Below are 19,900 nucleotides of genomic sequence, written 5' to 3'. Positions count from 1 at the left end.
TGTTGACACACTAGTAAATATTCATGCCAGTCAGCTTCCTTTGAATGATACACGAGGCAGGGCATTAGAAAATGATTGATAATTGTAACGATTCAAGTGAAGAAGACAGTATTTCTGTGAAAGCTGCTTTGAGTTAGGAAAAAGCAACGTTGTAGATCTGTTGCAAGAACCAGGTTCAGATTGATCAGAATTTGGTAGGATCAAGAACAGGAAAAAAAAACATGAGTGCAGAGAGTACCCGAGTCTCTGATGACCTCCGTATACAATTCGGCATGGGAGTGGGAAAAAGAATTAAAAACCAGATATCAGTGCCCAGAAACCTCTTCCGTGGGGGGGAAGATTGTCTAGCAGCTGGGCAGGGGACATTCAGAAGTGGTTCACCATTGCCTGCCCCACATCACAACCCTGGTATTCCTTGGAGGTTGCCCTTCTAAGTGCCTGCTTGAGCTGACCCTGCTTAGCTTCTGGGATCTGAAGAGAATGGGTTCGCCTGGGCTATCTACATGGGGGAGATTTCATGCAAAGGACATTCAGGCCAAAGGGTAAAATCATCTACATTGCTCTTCGCGTACTCCTTGTGTGGATAAAAAACTCAGGGCTTCAAAGGCAGAAGAGGCCTGGGCTACCAGCACACACCAGTATGTTGCCAGAGAGCCAAAGCAGTCCTTTTCAAGCCAATTTGGTGACAGTCGATCGCTAAAGCACCATGACAGCACCATAGCCAGAGCTGTGCAGACGCAGCCCAGGCTCACACTTTGCCCTTGAATCCAGTCTTCGTTTTTCTCTCGCTCAGCTTGAATATGGGACGGAGATCTTCGAGACCATCGCCTGCTTAATGTATGACTGCCTGGACTGGAGGAGGCAGCATCAGCACTACTTGAAATCAACCAAATTGATTAACGTCCCGGTCGCTGAGAAGAAAAGCAAAGAGGTAGGAGCCTACACTTGACACAAGGGGGCGGAAGGTAAGAGGTGAGAGCCTATCCCAGGTTTTCTCAGCCAGGGTTTTGTGAAACCCTGGGGTTTCTTGACAGGCCTGGAAGGTTTTCCTGAATGGGTGGGAGTGAATTAATTTTAGTATATTTTAAAAAATGGTGAAACATTTATTGGGTGATATAACCATATATTGTCATGTGTACCCAAATGGTCCCCAAATGGTCAAGGATGGGCCTGGAGGGGATAGGTAGGGAAGGTGCCCCAGGTGGGCATGTACACAGCTGTGCTTCCCAACCATATTCTGCACCATCACACCTCAAAGCCTGAAGAAGGTTTCAGGGGGTTTTCAAGTGTAAAAAAATGTTGAGAAAGGCTGACTTACCCTTCCGCAAGGTGGCAGGAGATAAGTGGTACAGGGATCCATACCGGTGATGAGAGGCAATGTCAAAGGGAGGCCTTGGCATCTATGCCGTGTTGTTGGGGCACCTCTCCTCCCTTGAGGCAATTGTTTGACCTCTGTGTTAAATAAGATGCTGGAATAGATGGACCACTGATATGATCCAGCAGGGCTTCTCATGTGTTTCTTATCTTCGCCAGAATTTGTTCACTGAGACGGATAGATCAGCTTCAGTAAGGCATTCATTAAAACTTTGGGAAGGCACTTGAGTGCCTTCAGCAGGCTGAAATATCAGATGTCTGTGCTTTTATTGGCATCTTTGTTTTGCTAGGGACCTCCCACAGCTCCAGTGACACCTTCCAGGAAGAGACAGGCTACAGAAGAAGCACGAGCTTTAACCACAGGTATGGTGGTATGAATTTTCTGAAGCCAGAAAGGGACAGTTGCCAGCAGAGAGAAAAATAATTGCTGGGAAGAGGGAGGGGTAGGTTTGGCAAAGACACGCCTGACTGGCTGCTGATCGTGGTGGGAAGAAGGGGTCTTGAGCCATTATGGCTTAGTCCCCACACCCTGAACATTAAGTAAGATCTCTCAGTGTGTGAAATGGGAGTGTTCATCCCGGAGAAGAGTAGGTTGAGAGGGGAGTATTTGCAAGGTTGTATTTGCAAAGGTAAGTATTTGCAAGGTTGTCACTTGAAGGCGAGCAGAGAGCAGTTCTTGTTGGCAGCAGAGGATGGGACCTGTAGAGATGGCTGGTGTCAAGCTGTGACTCTGGTTACCTCGTCTCTCCTTCCTCTTCCTTCTAGATGTAGGGGCGGGGGCAGGGATGGAGGGGGTTCCGCCATGTTGTTGGGTTTGTTTGGATTGCCTCTTGTATTTTTGTGTCCGTTTTAATTGGGATTTAATGGGGCTTTTAACCGGACATCTGTAACCCGCCACGAGCCTACTCGGGAGTGGCGGGTAACAAAATAAATAATAATAATAAACTTCATGTAGAACAATACTGGCTAGATATTGGGGGGGAGGAATCTTGGTCAAAGTAATTCAGCAGTGGAATTGGCTGCCTAATGAGGTAGTGAGCTTCTTCTCACTGGCAGTCTTTAGGCAGCAGCTGGGCAAATATTTCTCATGGATGCTTTAGGCTGATCCTGCATCGAGCAGGAGGTTGGACTAGATGGCTTGTAATGCCTCTATGATTCTGTGAAAGGCAGTTCCTCCCCATTGGTGCTACACAGAGGTGTTTGTCCAGGGTCACATGGAGGAGCCATCATGGATGAGAGTCGGAGAAACCATTTCATCTTAGGAAGGGGCGACATTTGTGAACATGAACCCATGTCGATATGCAAAGGCAGGATGGGAAAAGCTCATCAGCAAGCTTCCTCGGGAGGTGGTGGGTTCTCTGTCTTTGGAAATTTTTAAACAGAGGCTAGACAGCCATCTGATGGAGAGGCTGATTCTGTGAAGGCAAAGGGGTGGCAGGTTACAGTAGATGAGCGATATGGATGTGAGTGTCCTACATAGTGCAGGGGGTTGGACTAGATGACCCACGAGGTCCCTTCCAACTCTATGATTCTATGATTCTACGATTCTACTCAGGCCTATGTGCTGAGCACCCCACAGGGAAAACAGTGTGCTCATCTGATGGGGGTAGCACCCACCTGTTTGGGTGGAATACAGGCGGGATATATTTGTTCCGGGTTGACTTTCCAATACTGAATTTTGTTTGTTAACATCAGTGTCTGACTGCTTTTTAAGGGCCAGGTTTACCTTTCCCCTCAACCTTTGTCTTTGGCTTCTGTCAGTTTTCATGTGGATCGAGAGTCTATTCCCTCAATTTTCCCCCCTGAAGAGAATGAGGTTCCCTTCAACCCTACACCTATCAAGAGAAGCTAGTCAGATATATCTTTGTGGACACATGAATTCTAAATGCTCCCCATTAAAGCTGTCCTCGCAGTGTCACGCCAGTCTGTTCTAGTGCTTTTGTTGAAATAAATGTCTCTAGGCTCTCAGGTGCCGCTGGAGTTTTGCTCGAAAAGGAAGTACAGGGCTGGAAGTTTCTCAGCCCTTTCTGTGCCTTCAGCATCCTTCACTAGACACTCAAGGAAACTCTCCTTCAATGGTTTGATTGTCTTTCATTGGACGTCCGCCCGATTACCAGACACGTGCATCTCCAAATGTTATGTTCCTTTTGATTGCTCTGGCCATGTTTGCTGATGTTTGACTTCCAAGATGGAACGCAGTTTTAATGCCCAATGCTATCTCTATCGAGAGACCATGCTTACAGGAAAAACTGTTAGCCATCCTTGCTGCAGGAGTTTCACTCCAGTTAAGAACTCTTGGAGACCGTTTATGCACTGGGAACTTCACTGCCCTAGCTTCCGTGCAGGAGCACAAATCTGATGAGGTGCACCAGGCCAAATGTTCCCCCGTGTGGGTGCAGGAAGAGATGGGGCAACCTGCCACGACTAAAACTCCACCCTGCAGCCCGGCATGAAACCTCCAGTGCATAAACGGTCTGACAGAGTAACGCCAACATCCCCAAATTGTCAGTATGCTCGTTTAATTCGGGGACAGGAGCCGGTTCCTTTTGCTTTTATTTTGACACTGCAAAATGCTACCGTTCTGATTGCAGATGTGGACATGAGGTATTACAACGATTTGCTGAGCCAAGTCCCTGAAGAACTTATTTCCGTTCCTTTGATCGTTCACTCCATGGTGGAACAGGTAAGCAAGCGTGTGACCCGATGTCAGCCAGGGTGAATAATAAGGACAAAAATAATCCTGCTGAGCGTTGCGGCTAACGGTCCAGCTGCCATCGCGCAAAATGGGATAGTGGCCTTGAGGGATGAGTAACTCCAGAGTGCTCATTTTGGAACTTTTTGCAGAGGAGTAGGCAGCATGATTCTCCAGTCCCCGGGGGAGGAATAAGAAAGATTTGCTGGCTGAGGATTCTGCCAATACGAACTTTATTCATTTTATTTATATAATATAGAATTTTATAATATAGAATTTTAAGGGTTGTGTTGTTTTTATTCTTTTATTGTAAACCACCGTGAGTCTTTGAGAGCAGTGGTATATAAGTTTAAACGAATGAATGAATGGATGGATGGATGGATGGATAAATAAATAAATAAATAAATAAATAAATAAATAAATAAATAAATAAATAAATAAATAAATAAATAAAAGTTTTGGGATTTCATGGCTTGCGAGTAGTTCTAACAGTATCATTAAAATGGTAAAATTACAAAATCTCTGCTCATTTTCTAAACACATTCAGCACTCAGGGACAATAAACTAAACATGTGGTTAGCATATGTAGAAAAAGCATCTCTACTTTTCCAGTAAGCAATAAATAATTTTCATTTCTCTCTGAATTGATGACATTGTTATACATCTTCCATAGTTTGTGCATAGTTGCTAGTATCGTATTCATAAATCTTGCTTTCTCCTTCTTCAATCAGATATACGTTTCAAGTGGGTGGCGTATACGTACTTCCCTGTGATCAGATAGGCTAATCATTCCCAGCAACTTCTCCATGAAATCTTCATGCAAGTCAACAAGGGTGTCTGAGGCTCCGCATTCACATATGTCCCCCAGAGAGCTTTGCACTCAATCAGTTACAACAAGCTGGTGATCCCTGGCCCCAAGGAAGGATGTCCAGCCTCAACCAGGACCAGGACGTTCTCTTACCTGCCCCCCCCCCCCTTGGTGGAATGAGCTGCCAGAGGAGATCAGCACAGTTCCACAGGGCCTGCCAAACGGAGCTCTTCAGTTGAGGCCAGTGAACCGACAACATCCACCAAACCCCCCAGAACCCCTCTCCATCAGGCACGCCCCCTACACACAGCCTAAGACATCATCAGTCATGGCAATAGTCACATGATGGTTACATGGTTATTTGGTTAACAGTTTGAATGTTAGAAAGTTATCAATCACTGACTTCAATTTCTTAACCCCTGGAATATTGTTCCGGAGTATTCATGAATCTGTGCTGTAAAGCACCCTGATCAAGAAAAAGGGCAGATCAAGAAAAAGTGGTCCCCCCGCCTCAGTAAAATGATTAAGCGTCATAAGAAGGTTGGGGACCAACTGGTGATAAAAAGGTTGGGGACCACTCTCCACCAGAGGTGGCAGCACATCTTTATTTTGTTTTTTACCCTTCTCTTGCTAGGTTGTTGCATCAGAAGAAAACCTGACTCCCCCCAGTTTGGTCGTCCCAGAGCTGCGCGAAGATGGGCTGCATCACTCCATCGCTAGCCACCTGGCTTCAATGTTGCCTTCCCTCTCCATTTCTGACAGTGAACAAGTGGTCCGTATTTCCCAGCAGCCCCATTCTTGTTGTGACAGATAGGCATGTTTTGCGTGGTTGAAAATTTACAGGCATGATGTGTGGTTTTTGACAGGATTTGTACAGGTCCTTCTATCCTGGAAGTCAAGAAAAGGCGATCTCTCACAGAGGGCCCGTGATCCTGAATCATCACGATGTGCTGTCTCAGAAGTTGCACTTCTTAAAGGTACAGCATAACCTGATTGATTTATTTACCTCATGGATATATTTACCTCAAGAGAGCCAGCTTCGTGTAGTGGTTAGGAGTGTGGACTTCTAATCTGGCAAGCCGGGTTTGATTCCCCGCTCCCCCACATGCAGCCAGCTGGGTGACCTTGGGCTCGCCACAGGACTGATAAAGCTGTTCTGACCAAGGAGTAATAACAGGGCTCTCTCAGCCTCACCTACTTCTGTTGTGGGGAAGGGAAAGGGGATTGTAAGCCGCTTTGAGACTCCTTCGGGTAGAGAAAAGCGGCATAAAAGAACCAACTCTTCATTGATTCTCTCCAATGGAGACCGAAAGTGGCTTGTGCCATTTTTCCTTCCTCTGTTTAATCCTCAAAACAGGTAGGTCAGGCTGAGAATGTACGACTGGCCCAAGGTCATCCAGGAGGCTTCCATGGCAGAGGGGGGATTCAAACCTGGAGCCTCCTCGATCCTATTCAATCACTCTAACCCAGGGTTTCCCAACCCATGGTACTATGGCACAGTACCCCAAAGGCCCCTCAATGGTACCGTAGCATGGGGGTTTTCAAAATGGCAGCTGGAGAGAGCATTCCCATCTTGTGGTTAGGAGCATGGACTTCTAATCTGGCATGCCGGGTTCGATTCTGCACTCCCCCACATGCAACCAGCTGGGGGACCTTGGGCTCGCCACGGCACTGATAAAACTGTTCTGACCGAGCAGGAACATCAGGGCTCTCTCAGCCTCACCCACCTCACAGGGTGTCTGTTGTGGGGAGAGGAATGGGAAGGCAAATGTAAGCCGCTTTCAACCTCCTTCGGGTAGGAAAAAGCGGCATATAAGAACCAACTCTTCTTCTTCTATCTGCCTGTTGCCCAACTTGAGCAGCCAGGATGGACAGGAGTCCAAGGGGCAAGAGGTCCATAGCTACTCCTAATATACATGGTGTTGCCACTGGGCAATTTAAATACGTGAAGATGGGCCGGGGGTTGAGGGAGACTGAAACTGCTTCTCCTCATGCGCCGCGTTTGCTCGCCGATGAGGACTAGCTTGCATCTTGAAGGCATGAAATTCCCACCACCTAACACAGTCACCCCCAGCAGCCTTAAGGTCTTTGTGATGGGAGGACCAGCCCTAATACATTAGCAAAATAGTGCCCTTACTAGAATATGGAAGCCACATTCTGAACCAGTTGCAATCTCTGAACACCATTCAACGGTAGCTATATGTAGGCTGATCCTGCATTGAGCAGGAGATTGGGCTAGATGGCCCGAATGACCTCTTCCAGTTCAATGATTCTAATATTCTGTGATTCTAGATGTGGTACAGTAGTCTAGCCAGGATGTAAACAACCGTAGCGATTATTTTGGCAGTATCACTGGTGAAAATGGTTGATCCGACATTTCGTTGGTGTTTATTTCAGGCACCGGATTATTTAGACCCAGCTGAGATTGAACGTGAAATGATGAGCAAGCTGCCTCTGTTTGACCTTCTTAAATTTCCTCTTCCATCCCCCGAGAACAACACCAAACGCCTTGCCCGACTTCATGAGCTGATGCACTATTGTACCAATGGTAACAGCATAGTCTTACTGGCATCCGCGGGGCGCCGTTGCCTAGAAGTTCCAAGATTATTTTTTATGAGAGCTTGATGTAATTCTTAGGAGACTGCAGGGGGAAGGGCACTTGATGGGTAGCCTGAGGATCATTTTGAAGAAGAAGAGACGTTTTTTAGCTCTATTAGTGACAAGCCCAAGGTCCCCCAGCTGGCTCCATGCAGAAGAGCCAACCACTTGCACAATGAGCTGGGCTAAAAAAAGGCCTAAGCCAAGGGCGAAATAACTATACTCAACATGCCCTGTCTTATACATACGCGAGATGGATTTCTAAAACATTGAACCAAGAGAAGTATGTGCATTCATTTTTTTCTCTTGAATGGGTTAATTGAAGCACACACAAAGGAACAGATTGCATTATTTCCTTTGCTCTCCTTGATGAAGGCCAAACTTTCTAGCCATTAATGACATCATAAGTGACAAAAAAAGGTATTTCATCGGTTCAGTTACCAGGCCCCCTTGTGGCCACCTTCAAATGTGTCAGAGCCCCTTAGGAAGCCACATGGCCCCCATTAAGAATGGCTGAGCTAAATAATAAGGTCAGTTTTCTCTCTGTGCCTTGATTGTCTTACAGAGCAGCTGAACTGGGCGGAAGTAGAACGAGCTTTTAAAATATTCACTTTCGAAAGCCTGAGACTGACAGGGGTAGATGCCACCGGAGAGCTAGAAGGTTCAGGCAAAATGCTCGGAGGAGACCTCGAGGTGCCTTATATCCCGTGGGATAATCCTGCAAGGTTTGCTAAGCAGCTGAGACAGCGGGGCACAAGCAGGCGAATGTCAGTGAAAAGTGAACAAAGCGAATCAGGTGATGTGGCTTTCAGTTGTACTTTTGCAAGCAACTGTAAAAGCATTAAAAAAACTGAGAAGGATCCCAGGAATGTGTTCTGCTAACAGTGACGTCTCCCTTCAGCACAAGGGACCCTGGTGCACTAGAGGAGAGGGTGGCTGTTAGTGGAAGCTTCAGCCCATTTTCTTGACGATAAATTCAAATGGATCGCCGTGTCGGTCTGAAGTAGCAAAATAGAATCAGAGTCCAGTAATCTTTAATAAATCATCAGAGATTTATTCAGGGCGTGAGCTTTCGAGTGCAAGCCCTCTTCGTCAGACTAAGAACTCCCTCCATGACCGTGGGAATATCTAGCAAAAATTAATTCTGTTACATTAGTAAATTGTGTCACACATCCAAATACAGCCAGTGATAATTCTTTGCCAAAACAGCCAATCAGTACCCTTGGAATTCAGTTGTTGTTCACACAATCATGGGAGAAATAAAACTGTCAGTGGTCAAAGGCACCACCAGATGCTGCTTGCCCCATCTGCTTCCATACCAGTGTGAAACATTGTTACAACATTGTTACAAGGTAATTGCCAGTAACTATCTTATCCCTGGCCTTCTTTCCTTTGACGAAGGTCGAACTTTCTAGCAATTAATGAAATTGTAATGTGAGAAAAGAGCCTCTTGTGCCGCAGAGTGGTAAGGCAGCAGACATGCAGTCTGAAAGCTCTGCCCATGAGGCTGGGAATTCAATCCCAGCAGCCGGCTCAAGGTTGACTCAGCCTTCCATCCTTCCGAGGTCAGTAAAATGAGTGCCCAGCTTACTGAGGGTAAAGGGTAATGATTGGGGAAGGCACTGGCAAACCAGCCCGTATTGAGTCTGCCAAGAAAATGCTAGAGGGCGTCACCCCCAGAGTCAGATATGACCCGTTGCTTGTACAGGGGATACCTTTACCTTTAATGTGAAAAAAGGGTATTTCATCAGTTCAATGACCAGGGCTCTCCATAAATCCTTTGGGCCCCCCTTCTCACATTTTTCGTTCTGTGGCCCTCATCAAATGTCCCAGGCAGCCATATGGGCCCCGTTGAGAATGGCTCCTCTGAAGGCCATTCCTCAAAAAGAACAGTGCTCAGAGAAATGGACGGTGCGGTCCTCTTGGGCACATGGAGACCAATCTTGAGGTGGGGCCGGATGGAGACTGTGTTGCCGGCATTTAAAGAGCAGGAACCAGTCAAGTAACCAGGCAACAGACTTCAAAAACCTCTGAAAGCCTAACATATAGTTTTGTGTACAATTTCCAGGTGATATTGGTGATGAAAGTGCTTTCTCTGGCAGAATCGTTGATGGTCACAACAGTGGGCTTTTTTCTGAAAAAGTTGGAGACAGTCATGAAACTGTTGGGTCTGGTTTGTGTGAAAATAAGGTAGGAAACGACCGTTTCTGTCCAAGAGCAAACTCCTTTCCGCACAAAATTTTGCCTCCATAGGAATAGATCCAAATTTCACCCCCTTTACCTGTAATCCCCCTTTACAGTGATGGATTTTTCCCTTCAAATCTTAAAACTTGCAGTTTTCTAGCAAGAAACTGACCCATGTTCAACCTGCCTCCCACCCTCCCACCATACTCAAGTTGTCCCTGAGACATCTGGCCTTTGTTTTTAGCATAATAATTTTTTTAATTCCATTTTTATCCCTCCCAACCTTGAGTCTCGGGGTGGATAACAATGAATATTCACAGCTTGGTACAGAAAATGTATTATAATAATGAACTTATAACATTCCTAACATTACAATATTATAACTTTAACTGTATAACTCATAATGGTACAACAGTAGTGCAACTTTTGAGTGTGTTGACAGATCAGGAGTTGTCCTGTGCTGTTCCCTGACTGGGTGCAATTGGTGGTGGGAGGGGCTTCTGGGAACTCTAGTGGTTGCTGGTGTTTTATTGGCCTTGACCAAAAAGCTTGGTTAAGTTGCGGTACAATTTTTTCCATTAATAGGTTTCGTGTAGCCTTCTCCATCCAATTCCTCGTCCATCAAGATCCTTTCCCTTTCGGGGGGTGGGAGGGTAGGCTTTGTCATCACACACTTGTATTGCTTCTTCATTCTCTCCCCCACCCCTTCTCTTCCCCTATAGCTCCCAGTGTGTTGTCTTCCTTTTGTTTACAACGTTACCATGTTATAACATTACTGCATGTGCAAAAATAAATAAATAAAGGGAGGGGATTCCGTACATGGTATGGCACGTGTGCAAAAAAAGAGCAGGTTTTGTCGCTGATGAAGTACACAATGACACGGCCGCACAACCCCTTTTTACTACCCGAAGGAGTCTCAAAATGACTCACAATCGACTCCCCTTCCTCTCTCCTATGACGTAGGTGAAGCTGAGAGAGCTCTGACAGGACTGCTCTGTGAGAACAGCTGTAACAAGACTGTGGCTGGCCCAAGGTCACCCAGCTGGCAGCATGTGGAGGAGCGGGCAATCAAATCTGGCTTTCCAGATTAGAGGTCGCCGTTTTCAACCACTGCACCGCACTGCCTCTCCTTGGGAATGGCATTGTTTATTCTTCAGCTGGCTCATTTCCAATTGGTACTGTGTTTCTCCTGCCCTGATCTGGATGGCCCAGGCTATCCCAATCTTGTCAGATCTCAGGCGTTAAGCAGGTTCGGCCCTGGGCCCATTCCGCACACACAGGATAATGCACTTTCAATGTGCTTTGGCAGCTGAATTCTCCAGTGCTGAACAGGAAAATCTACTTTTGAAGTGCACTGAAGTGCATTATCTATTGTGTGCAGAATAGGCCCTGTTGGATTGGGGAACGCCAGTGTAGTCCAGGGCTGTTATGCAGAGTCAGGCAACGGCAAGCCACCCGTAAACATCTCTTGCCTTGAAATCCTTCTGGGATCATCACAAGTCAGCTGCAACTCGACGATACTTTCCCCACCACCACCAGACCAGAAAAAGTACCTTCTTTTCTGTTCTGTGGCTTCTTTTCTACTTAAAATGTTCTTTGACTGTGATGCTAACATTGTTTCCCCCCTTGGTGTCTTGTAAGGTCATCCAAGAGGTAGAATTAGCAGACATCCAGCAGACCCAACAGCGGTGTTTGAACGACTGGAGTTTTGCTGAACATTTTGAACCACATATTCTTTTCCAGGTACTTTTGAGCTTTTCCTTTCTAAACTTGTGGACAAGAGCTCAAGACTAATATTGAAGAGAACATTAACCACCTCCCCTGGGTCACTGGTTCAGACCTGCCCCCAAGCCATTAGCAGAATTAATGGACAGTAGTGGATCTAAAGGTAGAGCCTCTTGTGGCGCAGAGTGGTAAGGCAGCAGACATGCAGTCTGAAAGCTCTGCCCATGAGGCTGGGAGTTCAATCCCAGCAGCCGGCTCAAGGTTGACTCAGCCTTCCATCCTTCTGAGGTCGGTAAAATGAGTACCCAGTTTGCTGGGGGGTAAAATGGTAATGACTGGGGAAGGCACTGGCAAACCACCCCGTATTGAGTCTGCCATGAAAACGCTAGAGGGCGTCACCCCAAGGGTCAGACATGACTCGGTGCTTGCACAGGGGATACCTTTAACTTTAGTGGATCTAAATTGTCTCCTGGTCGCCAAAACGGGAAGAGCCCCCTCTCCTGTCCATCTCAGACGCAGACAGTGTTCCTCTGCATTGAAAGGGATGTAGGGAGCTGCTTGCCTCTCTCCCAGCTTTGCTTTTGTTTCTCTTCCTCTTTTTCACATAGAAAGCAGGGCACACCTCCCATAGTAGAAACTCTGTAAATTTACACATATCCATGAAAGGATTAACATTACTGAATACAAAACCACCAAATATAAGACAACTGGGGGCCAAGCCTGCTGCATTCAGGAATACAACGGGTGTCACTTTGGGGGGGGGGGTAGAAAAATTCTGCAAATTACCTCCCCCTTCCCCCAGGACCTGGAAAGGCTGCAGGCAGCTGTTAGGGTGCCGTGTCCCCAGCCATCTAGGGATGAGGCGCCCTCCCAGGGAGCCCCAAAGCCCAGCAGGGGCAGCTCTCACGCATCAGGGATTGCAGGCTCTGAGCTTTGGAGGGAAGTGGAAGGAGGAGGGGGTGGTCAGGGGTGGGGGATGGAAGGCGATTGGCTGGCTGCTAGACAGACAGGCAAGCCAGTTGGAAGAGGAGGCACTCAGGGGATTCCCAGCCAGGGGTCCGTGAACCTCCATAGTCCACAGCCTTTCCCCTCTCTTAATGGGCTCAGCCACAAACTCAACTGGCAACTCACATGCCTCCCCCTCCCTTGCATGGGTAAATTCTCTCATGGCTTCTGTGCCTGGGAAGAAGCAGAGCCTGTATGCCTCCTCCTGCCTTCAACGGCCTCCTCAAGCCAGATTGTTAACATTGGTGGTGATGTCACTTTCAGCAACATGTCACTTCCGGGGGTGTAGTAGGGAGGCATGTCCAGCTGACATCACTTCTGGGGCTCCTTGAAGCCTGCAAAATTATTTCCGGAACTCCCCCATGGCCAGAACGTTGAAAAAGGCTGCTCTGTATGGACATACATCCCTCAAATGTCCTACTGATCTCAAACAGGTGGCCTTAGGCAGTGGTCCTCAACCTTTTTATCACCGGAGACCACTCAACGCTTGACAATTTTACTGAGGCCCGGTGGGGGGGGGGTAGTTTACTCCTCTACTCTCAACCACTGCCCTAACGTGCTCTGATCGCTATGGTAATGTTTAAACATCCCTTCAAAATCAGATACAGACACGCCACAACAATGAACATAAGGAACATTTTATTTTCATGGAAATTTTAACTCATGACAATGACAAATCATTGGGAACCCTGAGCTTGTTTCTCTGCAATGAGATAGTCCCATCTGGGAGTGATGGGAGACAATGATACCCAAAGTGTGTTGTAAAGTGCTGGGGGGGGGGGGTGGGGGGGAGAAGGCGTCTTTCACAGCCCACCTCCAATTACTCGAAGGACCACATGTGGTCTGTGGCCCACAGGTTGTGGATCGCTAGCCTTAGGGATTTAAGCCTTGCGGACTGACAATAAGTCTAAATTAATGCATACCGAATCTCCACCAAATGAACAGCTTGCCTAGTGCTCAGGACAGGACTGCTTCATGCATGAGAAGTGACAGTGCTCCTCGTCTGATTGAAAGCTCCTCTGGGGGTGGGGTGGGAGAATGGATATGCACATAGGCCCTGTGGAATTGTGCTTGCTCCAACAGGGCCCGGATCGCCTCTAGGAGGTCATTCCAACACATGGGGGCCAGAACAGAAAACATCCTAGCCCTGGTCAAGGCCAGACATACTTCCTTGGGGCCAGGGATCGCTAGCTGGTTGGAATTGGGGGAGCATAATGCTCTTGGGGGGAGGGGGCATAGGCAGTAATGCCAGTACTGTAATCACCTCTGTAACCATGCCCTTAGCAACATCCGGGTCATGATTGTCTTCCTTGTCCTTTTTGTGTTCAGGTCCTTCACAACGCCACCCAGAATTACCGATGCATTGACTCTTATTATCACACTCAAGACAACTCCTTGCTGTTAGTCCTCCACAATCCCATGAACAAGCGTCTTGAGCTCCAAGAGTCCTGGAATGTGGCATTGCACTCCGACGTCGGTTTCAGGTAAAAGTGTCTTTTCTAAGATGCAAGCCCTCATGGAGCTCCCAATGTTCTGGAGGGCACGTCAAACAGCACTCTTCCACCAGGCATTCGGTTGAGACCCGGCTCCACTATTACCACCTAATGCCTCCCCCCAGACGAACCCCCTTTCAACTCCATTTTGTGCCTGGCCATAATTTAATTGCCTGGCTTTGGGTGTTGCAGGTAGATGTTCGAACCGGTTTCAATCTAGTTTGAATAGGGGCAGCGTACAAGTAAAAATATAAATAACTGTAAAGGACTAGGCTGCCTAAGGAGGTAGTGAGCTCCCCCTCACTGGCAGTCTTCAAGCAAAGGTTGGATACACACTTTTCTTGGATGCTTTAGGATGCTTAGGGCTGATCCTGCGTTGAGCAGGGGGTTGGACTAGATGGCCTGTATGGCCCCTTCCAACTTCCGGACTTCATAGAATCATAGAATGGATTGGAAGGGACCTCTAGTCCAACCCCCTGCACTATGCAGGACACTCACAACCAAGCAGTGATATCAGGACTCTCTCAGCCTCACCCACCTCACCGGGTGTCTGATGTGGGGAGAGGAAAGGGAAGGCGACTGTAAGCCGCTTTGAGACTCCTTTGGGGAGGGTAAAGTGGCATTTAAGAACCAACTCTTTTTCTTCTTCCTCATATGTCTTGGTCTCCAACCCCCCTCACCATTTTGTTGCCCTCTTCTGGACACACAGTGAGGGGAATAGCATGGCAGAGTGGGGACCCAAACCCAGATATCTCAGGCCCTAGTTAGTGTATCAGATTAAGTTAGAGCAGACTTTCTCAACCAGGGTCTTGTGAAAACCCCGGGGTTTCTTGAGAGCCCTGGAAGGTTTTCCTGAATGGGCGGAAGCGAATTAATTTTAACATATTTTCTAAATTTGTTAAACACATCAGGTGATATGACCATGTATGATCATGTTGACCCCTCCCAAAATGGCCAATGATGGGCCTGGAGGGGGTGGGAAGGAGAGGGGCTCTGGGTGGGCGTGTCCACAGCTCTGCTTCCCAACCAAATTCTGCAGGATTGCGCACCACTGCTGGGGTTTCTCAAAGCCTGTTTTGGGTGTTTCTCAACATTTAAAAAGTTGAGAAAGCCTGGATAAGAGCATTAGATTAGGGCAAGGGTGTCCAAACAGTGGATCTCCAGATGACCATGGACTACAGTTACCAGCCTGCTGGTAGGGGCTCATGGTAATTGTAGCCCATGGACATCTGAACAGCCTCCATTTGGCTACCCCTGCCCTAACCTGATAGTTTAACCTGCCATACAGGATTGTTGTGAAGTTAAAAAGAGGAAGGGAGAACAATATATGCTGCTGCCATGAACTCCTCACAGGCAGATCAGTGCAGGGGTGATCCGAATAACTATTACCTTTTAAATGTGCTTCACAGCATTGATAAGGAAGAAACTTTACAATAAACAAGAGTCATAACGTGTTAACAAAAACTTTACTATTTCCGGATGAAATTATGCCATTGTTGACAACAGGAAAAACTTAATTCCACCCCTTCCCCCCTCCCTTCCAGGAATTATTTGGAATTGGTAGCCAACTCTATTGGCGAGTGGGTCCTTCAAGAAGAAGTCAAATACCAGGAAGAAAAAATGGCAAAGGAACTGGAAGCCCTGCGGATAGCTAAAGAGATGGCAGAGAAGCCTCCAGTGGAGGTCAAGTCTCCACCGTCCGGAAGAAAAGGTTCTTCCGCTACTAAGAGAACCAAAAGTAGGTCTCCCTGTCTCTCTCTTCTTTACGTTCTCATCATTTATCAATGTATAACACAGTTCTGTGAGATCCTTCTCCCAAGGAACAGTGTGGAGGACCTCCCACTTGGTGGGCCAGAGAACATTTCCTTACAAGCCAAACATAGTACTTGTTCAGATTTCAGATACCTTTATTGGCATAAAATTTGATATACTTAAAACAAAATTTAAAACAAATTCTGGACATAGACACATGGACAACAGAGCCAGTTTGGTGTAGTGGTTAGGAGTGTGGACTTCTAATCTGGCATGCCAGGTTCGATTCTGCGCTCCCCCACATGCAACCAGCTGGGTGACCTTGGGCTCGCCACGGCACTGATAAAACTGTTCTGACCGGGCAGTGATATCAGCGCTCTCTCAGCCTCACCCACCCCACAGGGTGTCTGTTGTGGGGAGAGGAATGGGAAGGAGACTGTAAGCCGCTTTGAGCCTCCTTCGGGTAGGGAAAAGCGGCATATAAGAACAACTCTTCTTCTTCTTCTTCTAATAAGGCCTTATGCCGTATAGCCGATCTGCAGCAGAGATAGATTAGTTCTCAAGATAGTTGACAGGATTTTTGTGAGGTCCACTGAGAAGGCTCCTTTACATTCAGCAACATCTTCACTAGATGTCTCTCATCGCTGCACAGATATTTCAGTTTTCCCATAAAACCCCCCAGATAATGATGGAACATCTGAAATTTGGGGCAGTTGAATAATAGGTGGCTAAGGGAATCTGGTATATTGCACCCATGCAGACAGCTTCTCTCATTTTGAGGGATTTGAAGGAAGCGTCCTCTTGATAGGTTTGAAGGGAAGATGTTTAGGCGCGCAAGGAGAAAGGCCCTTTTAAGGGAACAGTCATCTAACACTTGCAGATATAGGGCCATTGATTTATAAGTCCAGGGGATGTCCCAATGGCATGGTGAACAGATCCTGTGGGTTGATGTGCCTATTATCTGAATATCCTGGTCCTCTAGTCTTTTCGTGATCAGCTTTGGGACTGTGCTCTCGTCATAATTAACTAGAGTAGATAGATCTAATCCTAAGCAACGAAGTTTATGAAAAATTACTTCGTTAAAGCCCTTAATAAAATAGTGCTTGTTATCTCAAAGAAAGAAGTTGAAGTGGATTGATGCAATGGTTGCTGGCAAGTGCGTAGTGGCTCATATTGGCTGTCACATCAATGACCAAAAAAACCCCAAGATTTTTGTAACATCCTTCTGGGAACATGCTTTTCAAACCCAAATCCCTACATTCACAGCAAGATTGTCTCTCTTTGACCCAATCCTTTAATTGCTGGAGTGAGCGGTTTAGCATGCCTGGATTAGGGGAGAAAGAAGGGCTAAGGCAGCCTTACTCAACTTTTTCTAGCATTCCTCAGGCTTCAAGTGCCACGGAATATGGTTGGGAGGCATAGCTGTGTCCACGCCCACCCAGGGCCCCTCTCCCATCCCCTCCAGGTCCATCATTGGCCATGGGGGGGGGGAGAGCAGGTCGACATGAAAGGAAGGCAATTGTTAGCCATTTTACATGTTTTATTGTTAAATTTTAAAATTCAGTGGTGTTTTTTATTATAGAGGCCGTACGCTGCCTTGAGCCCCCGTAGAAGGGCGGCATATAAATTAGATTATAAATAAATAAGGCCAGACTGAAGATGGTTGGGGGGCTTGGAGATAATTTTAACATTAAGCTGCTTTAAAATGGGATTATGAACATTTTTAAGTTATGCTTATAAACCGCCCTGAACCTGCCTGTGGAGAGGGGCGGTTTATAAATCCCATAACAACAACTTTTGTAGTCTGTCTGTACTTCCTGATGTTTAACAATGCAAAAGCCTTTTACTGACCCAGGTTTCACTTCCGTTCTCCCCCGCCCCCCAATTTTCTTTATTCTTCCTTCAATTCTCAAAGATGCCAAAAGTAAAGCAGAAGTTTCTCCAGAGCCGCCTCCTCCCCCAGAGAAGGAAAAAAGCATTTTTGTCAGAGATGACTCTCTGAAGGTAAACCAAGAAGAGCCCCAATGGCATTAGTTCTGCAAAACATGTTCTTGTGTGTTGGGTACCTAAGTGGACATCCAGAGCGAAACTCCGGCAGCGGCACCAGCAGCATGAGTACTAGGAACAAGGCTTGTGTGGCTATGCGGACAGAGGTGACCCCAGATGCCTTTTTGGAAATGAGGAGGGCTGATTCTGCACTTATTTTGTTTATTCCATTGTGGATCCTGCTGAATTCAGATCTATTTGAATTCGGGGCCTCCTCTATCCCCCCCCCCTCCCTATTGAAACAGAAAAGTGTTCCGCATGTGATTAGAGAAGCTCAGAATGGGGGAGTCAAGTGCAGCAGGAGCCTCTTTCTTTTCTTGAAAGGGTGAGGAGGATTGGAGACAGCAGAGGAGGGGGAATAAATCCAAGAGGAAAATATCTGCCTAGAGTGGTTAGAGCTTCCGGAGCCTCTGCTGAGAGAAGTTAGGGCTTCTCCTTTAATGGAAACTTTGCAGCCTGGGAACAAGGAAGCCTTTGAACTGATGCCTTGGCAAAACAGGGCTTTTCTACAGTGTCGGAGGCTAGAGGCAGCTAGTTCATTCGGGACAAGCAGAGAGCTGCACCTTTACTCATGCCGGTTTTTCAAATATTGAGGGCTATATCCACTCCAGGATATTGCGGCGGAAAGGTAGGGTCGCTCTGGATCAATCCTGCTTACTGCAGAGGGAAAATTTAAATAGGCCAAAATCTAAATGGAAATCACATTCAATGTAGACGGCAGGGACAGAATCGACCTGGGATTGGAATAAAAGCTCCATGCAGATTCAGCCAAGGTGATAAACGGCAAACACTCCAATGTTGCAACAGGCTTTCCAAAGAAAAGGGGCTGCCTTTGGAGATACATACATTTAGACCTGGCCAGTGCAACAAACTATACCAGCCTCATGCCAGAATCCTTCCCTCTCCTGCATAGATTTGTAGGCAAGCAAGACCAGATGGTTCATCCGGCACCAGCAGCACAGAATGCAGCCCGAGGTCCTTTTCTCAAAGTAGCTGGCATAATGATAAAATCACAGTCAAGACACCCCCCCCCCAAACACAATTCTTAGTTTAGCAGATTTATGTATTTACTTGATTTATCCCCCACCTTCCTTCCCTGCGGGGACCCAGAAAATCTTACATTGTTCTCCTCTCTTTATCCTCACAAGAACCCTGCGGGGTAGCTTAGGCTTAGAAAGGGACTGGCCCAAAATTACTCAGTGAGCTTCCATTGCAGAATGGAATCTGCTTAACTCAGACTTTTTCAACCTTTTGACCATGGAGGAGCCCCTGAAGTAATTTTTCAGACATTGAGGAGACCCGGGAGGGATGTCAGTTGGCCACACCCCATACCATGCCTCAAGGAGTGACATTGCTACCTATATCCTTAGACCTCCTTTTGCTCCAGCCTCCACCTTTACCACTACTATGGCAGCTCTGCCTCATATAGGCTGAACAGGAGGCTGAGAAGACAGCCTGGACACCCACCTCCCTCATACCATGTCTGTTCAGAACACCCACAGGACCCTTGGTTGAGAATCCCTAAGTTAGCCAGTTCACTGGCAAAGGCCAGCAAATCAGTGAAGAATCCTGACCTGTCCAGCTGTGCCCAACCACGTCCTGGTTTTCATTTTTATTTGTGGTTCGCTGCATTCCTTGTATTTCATAGCTGTTTTTTTAACCCTGCCTTTTACTACCTGAAGGAGTCTCAAAGCAGCTTACAATCACCTACCCTTCCTCTCCCCGCAATGGGCACCCTGTGAAGTAGGTGGGGCTGAGAGAGTTCTGAGAGCACTGAGACTGGCCCAAGGTCACCCAGCTGGCTGGATGGGGAGGAGGAGTGGGGAATCAGAGCTGGTTCTCCGGATTAGAAGCTGCTGGCTCTCACCTAGGCCAAATCATGTTAATCTTGGAGGCTTCGGTGGGTTTTTCTGCAACCAATTAATACGGATACTCCTTTAGACTATCTGAAGACAGCAGAAAGTCTCTTGGGATTCCCATTAAGTCGTGCCTTCCTTCAGCAGGAATGCTTATAGTGGATGGAATCCAGTGAGAGGTTTCCACGAACAGAAAGGGGTTTTATGTCATGCCCCCTTCCCTTTGCAGACCTCTGACTTCCCCTGTGCTTTGAATGCAGTCCTCCTGGCCCCTAGGAGCACTATTGGGGGGGTACATTTTGGGGCATTGCAGAAGAGGGCAGAAAAATCCACCCTGCTGACCAAGATTCCCTTCCTTTAGTAGAGA

General features: G+C 47.1%; 1 protein-coding gene across 2 annotated transcripts in view; it reads left to right on the top strand.

Annotated features, from left to right (window-relative positions):
- The window catches only part of SPAG17 (sperm associated antigen 17), a 90,639-nt gene that overhangs the window by 20,069 nt on the left and 50,670 nt on the right, over positions 1-19,900 (top strand). For both annotated transcript variants that reach the window (XR_013232709.1, XM_077345895.1), the window contains exons 8-19: positions 794-931; positions 1,665-1,737; positions 3,966-4,057; positions 5,509-5,646; positions 5,741-5,851; positions 7,272-7,422; positions 8,038-8,268; positions 9,541-9,662; positions 11,298-11,399; positions 13,716-13,870; positions 15,424-15,617; positions 17,547-17,635. Coding sequence is in view for 1 of the 2 variants with exons in the window: in XM_077345895.1 (XP_077202010.1) it covers positions 794-931; positions 1,665-1,737; positions 3,966-4,057; positions 5,509-5,646; positions 5,741-5,851; positions 7,272-7,422; positions 8,038-8,268; positions 9,541-9,662; positions 11,298-11,399; positions 13,716-13,870; positions 15,424-15,617; positions 17,547-17,635 (1,596 nt within the window). In the remaining variant the exon portion in view is untranslated. The remainder of the gene's footprint in view (positions 1-793; positions 932-1,664; positions 1,738-3,965; positions 4,058-5,508; positions 5,647-5,740; positions 5,852-7,271; positions 7,423-8,037; positions 8,269-9,540; positions 9,663-11,297; positions 11,400-13,715; positions 13,871-15,423; positions 15,618-17,546; positions 17,636-19,900) is intronic.

Source organism: Paroedura picta, chromosome 7 (assembly GCF_049243985.1).
Source record: "Paroedura picta isolate Pp20150507F chromosome 7, Ppicta_v3.0, whole genome shotgun sequence".
Classification (NCBI taxonomy): Eukaryota; Metazoa; Chordata; class Lepidosauria; order Squamata; family Gekkonidae; genus Paroedura; species Paroedura picta.
This window is presented reverse-complemented; position numbering and strand designations above follow the sequence as displayed.